General features: G+C 36.7%; 1 protein-coding gene across 1 annotated transcript; it reads right to left on the bottom strand.

Annotated features, from left to right (window-relative positions):
* Positions 1–584: 584 nt before the first annotated feature.
* Positions 585–4,602, bottom strand: LOC111392885 (autophagy-related protein 13a-like). Its single transcript, XM_023018292.1, has 3 exons — positions 3,021–4,602; positions 2,734–2,915; positions 585–1,097 (listed from the first exon to the last, which is right to left on the bottom strand). Exons 1-3 carry the CDS (start codon positions 4,344–4,346, stop codon positions 788–790), a joined length of 1,818 nt encoding a protein of 605 aa, XP_022874060.1. The 5' UTR covers positions 4,347–4,602; the 3' UTR covers positions 585–787.
* Positions 4,603–4,803: the final 201 nt, after the last annotated feature.

Here is a 4,803-nt window from a genome sequence, read left to right as displayed (position 1 = left end):
ATGTGAGACATGGGGATGGGCTCCATGTGTTTAAAATATTGTTCAAAAATACCACCCACCGTCATATTGTGTGTATTTTGTAGATATAGAGAGGCACAATGTGACACTTCTAATAGAAAAGTGAAATAATTACACATTGTTGGTACTATTACAAGGTCAACTTAGCCCTTGTTTGGCCTCCATTAATTTTGATTATAATGGGGGAATATTGTTTTTTTTTTTCCGAAGAATTGATGGTTGTAAAAGAATGAATTTTTTTTTATTTACGTGTAATATTATTTTATTGAAAATTATGTAGTTAAAAATAAGAGAGAGAAAATTCTAATTTAATTTGATTGAGATGTAATGAGGGCCAAACGGAAGATTATTTATAAGCATTTGGGGGCGCCAAATTGGATTTAAAAGTGGGTTTTACCAAGTAGTTGCCCATTGAAAATGAAGAGTAGTTGGCTTTTTTCGCGAGGAATTGACTCATGCCAAAGTATAAGATTTTTGAATGAGGTAAATGCAAAAGATTCAATTATATCGAAAAACCTAAGAAAGAATAAGAGAGCATGTGTCTTGAAATGTACTTACTACTTAAATACTGCCCGAAGTAATGTGTTATCTATTGCTTCAAAGCCATTTTTCTCTATTCCACTGAATGCTGCTTTAGAAATACATAACACAGAAATCCCCAAGAACTATCATTCTCAACTTGCCTGAAGTTCACTTATCTATGAAGTAGAATGTACTTCCACAAAAAGGTAAATTCTAAAGTTACTTGTAAGCACAGCTGATTGTGCTCCTAGTCTTTTTCTCTGATGGAAGTACGAGCAGCACTCTTGGAAACTAGCTGATCTCTCATTTCTTTGTAAGCCTTGAGTTCCTCGAGTGCATCAGTTGTATCTCGAGGCTTGAAAAATTCAGAAGCAGTTCCAACTTCTCTCTCGACTTCATTCTCAGAGGATTGACTGGTATAAGAACTAGTTGGGCGCAGAGGAGGAGCTGTTCTTAGCATGTGAACAAGGACACCGACAGCTGCATCTTGAGATCTTTTGGCAGTAGAGGATGCTTGGGACGAATCTTCGGACTTATTTTTCCCATCAAGATTCTGGCTGTAAAACAGAAGCACCAGAAAAATAGTAACATAAAAGTAAGAAAGCGTATCAAGTTGGTTTCTAACAAATTAGGGAAAACTGTACCATTGGTACCAAGCCTATTGCCTGAGCAGCAAGTTGGTTTCCAATATAAAAGTTGGTCCCGAACCTTTCATTATTATTACATACTCGGTCACAAACAAAGCAAGTGGTCCAAATCTTCGACAATTGGTAACATGGCTCACATGAAAACATGCCCACTTTAAATTTGGGACAGTAGCCCACATTAGAAAGAAAATAGAGCTTCATAACATTTGAGGGCCACATGACAATTTAATAGAAATTTTGGATTGTTTCCATCATTAGGGACTCGTCGTGCAACGGCAATAAAAAGTTGACGACCAACTTGCTACTTGGACAACAGTTTGAAAACCAAAAACAAAATGTTATACACAAAATGAGAATACAAAAAAGAAATGCAACAGAAGAGCCAGCCGACACAACATCTCATCTTTTAGAAAAAAAATTCGAAGAACTGAGACCAACTCAGATTGGTATTCGCCACTTGATAAAGCAAGAGGCAGAATGCAATTTTAGATCGAGTTTTACTGCGGTGTGATGGACGAATGGGATTTGATTAATACAATTTATCCCAAATTACTTCCACTCTACAATCAATTCCCAACTGCATAGGCACTCTATGCAGAAAAGTGGCTTTAGATTGTTCAAGTAGCAGCACAAATCGTATTTGACACCACTTGCATTTCCAAAGATCAGTCAATAACTGGCAATTGAATTGAAAAAAAAATAAATAAATAATAATAAATAAATAAATAGAGACTAAATCAAATTTAGGATTGCAGTGATGGCAACAGAAACTGAAGTATAAAATGGAAGTAAATGTCGGAAAGTAATTAAGGCGACGCATAAGCCCATTCCAACACCAGAAGATAAATGCATTCAACAACAATAAACTCATCAAATCATTAAATAAAGAAACAGATGGCAAAAATCACGGCCGTCACCTATGGAAGTTCTTAAAAAAGTGAATAATCAAAAGCAAGTAGAACAAGGTGATAACAAAATCGATAAATTATAATCCTCAAAATTCAATCATACCACAACTATTCCAATTTCAAAAGTTCTAGGATTTAACTAATATTTTTTCACTGTATTATCAAGTCTAATTTGTTTGGCTGATTCAAGCTAATATTCATTAGGATTTCACACCAAGGCTCAAGAAACTCCGCGGAATAAAAAATAAAATTAAAATAAATTAAAATAAAAAAATAAAAGAAAGAAAGAAAGAAAAGGCAGAGGAAAATTAGCACAGGTTCTATTGATTTTATACAATCTGGAAAATCTCAAAACCCTAGCCTATATTAACATTGTTGCCAACTCTTGTTTTAATGAACTGAAAGTAACTATATACCATGTACCTTAGTTGAACAAGATATTTTTCTATTTCAGCATCAATCAAGGTACAACTGGTATTAATTTGCTCCATAAAATCTTCAAAGAAGGTAGCCAATTTTGGGGATGGGGGAGGCGGTGGGGGAATACTTTACTTTTAAGGATGTACTGCAAAGTCACTCTACTAAAAACTTGATAGTACCAAAAAAGTGTGCTACGTGTACATCGTATGTATGATTACCTGGATTGGAAATCAGGAGGGTCGACGTCATCAACAATAAATGGGTAGGTGAAATCACCATCGCCAAAATCATCCTGGAAAGACAATCTGCTGGAGCTTCTCGAGAATCCAACGCGTGGAGAACTACTTGAAGATAAAGGACCTGAAAACCGTCCAGAATCTTCTTTGGAATCTCTTGATACCTAGGATATAAGTACAAAATGTGAACAATATAGCACATTTATTAAGCATACAACTAGTCAAAAATAATGAGAAATTAAAAGAATCCAATCTCAAAAAGAGCCTACCCTTGGACCAAGGTTTGTTAGCCCAGGACTTGGCTCTCCAGTCCTCAGTGAATCTGATTTCCTTATTGATCTAATTCCAGATGAGGACTCCTGGGACGAAGGATCATTTTTTGTGCTCCTAGGAGATAAAGGCGGAAGAGAATGCCTGTTTGGATCTGACAGATTAGGAGAAAGATATCTTGGACTTCTTCCCATCATCGGATGTGGAATACTCATGGGAGGAGTTTCTGAACGCATACGACTATGCAGGGGATTCCCGCTATAAAGGTATGTAGGGGGAGATGGGGAAGGAGAAGGTGAAAAAGGAGGAGATAGTAAATCATCAATTGCTGCTTTCTGACAAGCTGGTGATCTTTGGTTTTGGAACCTATGTCCATATAGGTCAGTAGGCGAAGATGAGTGCTCATATGGTGACCGGTATAGAGGAGGAGATCCACTATATGGTTGATTCTTTTGTGAAGCGTCCTCATGGATCCCACTTGCCCAGCTGTGCCGACGTAGCAACGCGGATGAAGAAGTCGGTTGACTCCCTGTTATGGGGAAGGACGTAGCACGAACACCCTTCTCAGACAAATAAGTAGGGAATGGTCTGATAGGCTCGGTAAGTGGGCTGCCAACATAATCTGTAATGATCTCTGAGGGAAAAGATACAAAGGCATCCTGGATGAAATCAGACAAATCTTTACGATACGTCAAAGATACAGAAAGGGCACCTTGTTTGGTGTCAATTGGAATGAAATTATGTCTCTTCATCAACTCGTCCTCCTCCCTTGAAAACGGAACAGCATATGTACAGACCTTGTAATTGATATCAAAAACACAATTCTGGCTTGAACCTCGTTTACGAAAAGCCTTATATGCCGGAAGGAGTCTCAACATTGAATAAATGGAGCGTAAGAGTAATATTGATTTCTTGTATGTCTTCTTGTAAGAGGCTTCGCTGATTGAATGACCTACTGACCTTCGATGCTCGTGCTGAACAACCCACCTCTCTATGACTGTGTCTGTTACCATCTCCGACCCTAAAGTAGTAATTGAACTATGCTCCAATGAAGACTTTAGTGATTCTTGAACGAGTATAATATCAATAACCATGGGTTCCATAAAACTTCGATTCCAGAAACTCAAGTTATCCATGGCTGAAGGACGATCTCCTAATACCAAATTGAACCATTTATCACTCTTTTTTACTTCCCCATAGCGACTAGATGGCCGAATGGCAGGAACCCTCGAATCCAATATCACGTGTAAGCTTTTCAAGAAAAACTGATTAAGTATTTGTTCCAACCTCCCATTTTCCCCTCGAGGATAACTGTGCAAATCCATTTCTTTAAGCAAAATTATACTTTACATCAATTTTGAACTATATAATAAATCTGGGCATCCAACTCTTTTCCACAATTGGGAATCTTACCCAAATCTTGATTTTCAAAGCAAAACAATTCCAGGCTTGTCCCCTACCTTTTCTCTTTCATCTACTGTTTTTCTTTGTACAAAACTGGTAATCTACCTAACAAAAGGTCCTTAAAAAAACCCATGTATATACACCTGAAAATACGCCCAGAAAAATATAATTAAAGCAAGAAAATTGCCTTAACAAGATCATAATTAGTGATGCGGTTACAACGCACAAAATATGAATTATGCTATATTTATGATTTCATGAAACACAACATACTATAATATACGCGATATTTTCAAGAAATATGCATGTTAAAATTGACCGGACCAAAAAAACAAAAAAAAAAACAAAAAACAAAAAAAAAAAAACAAAAAAAAAACC

The sequence above is a fragment of the Olea europaea genome, unplaced genomic scaffold, assembly GCF_002742605.1.
Source record: "Olea europaea var. sylvestris unplaced genomic scaffold, O_europaea_v1 scaffold9927, whole genome shotgun sequence".
NCBI classification, from domain to species: Eukaryota; Viridiplantae; Streptophyta; class Magnoliopsida; order Lamiales; family Oleaceae; genus Olea; species Olea europaea.
The sequence above is the reverse complement of the archived record's forward strand: the minus strand, read 5'-3'. Positions and strand labels throughout refer to the sequence as shown.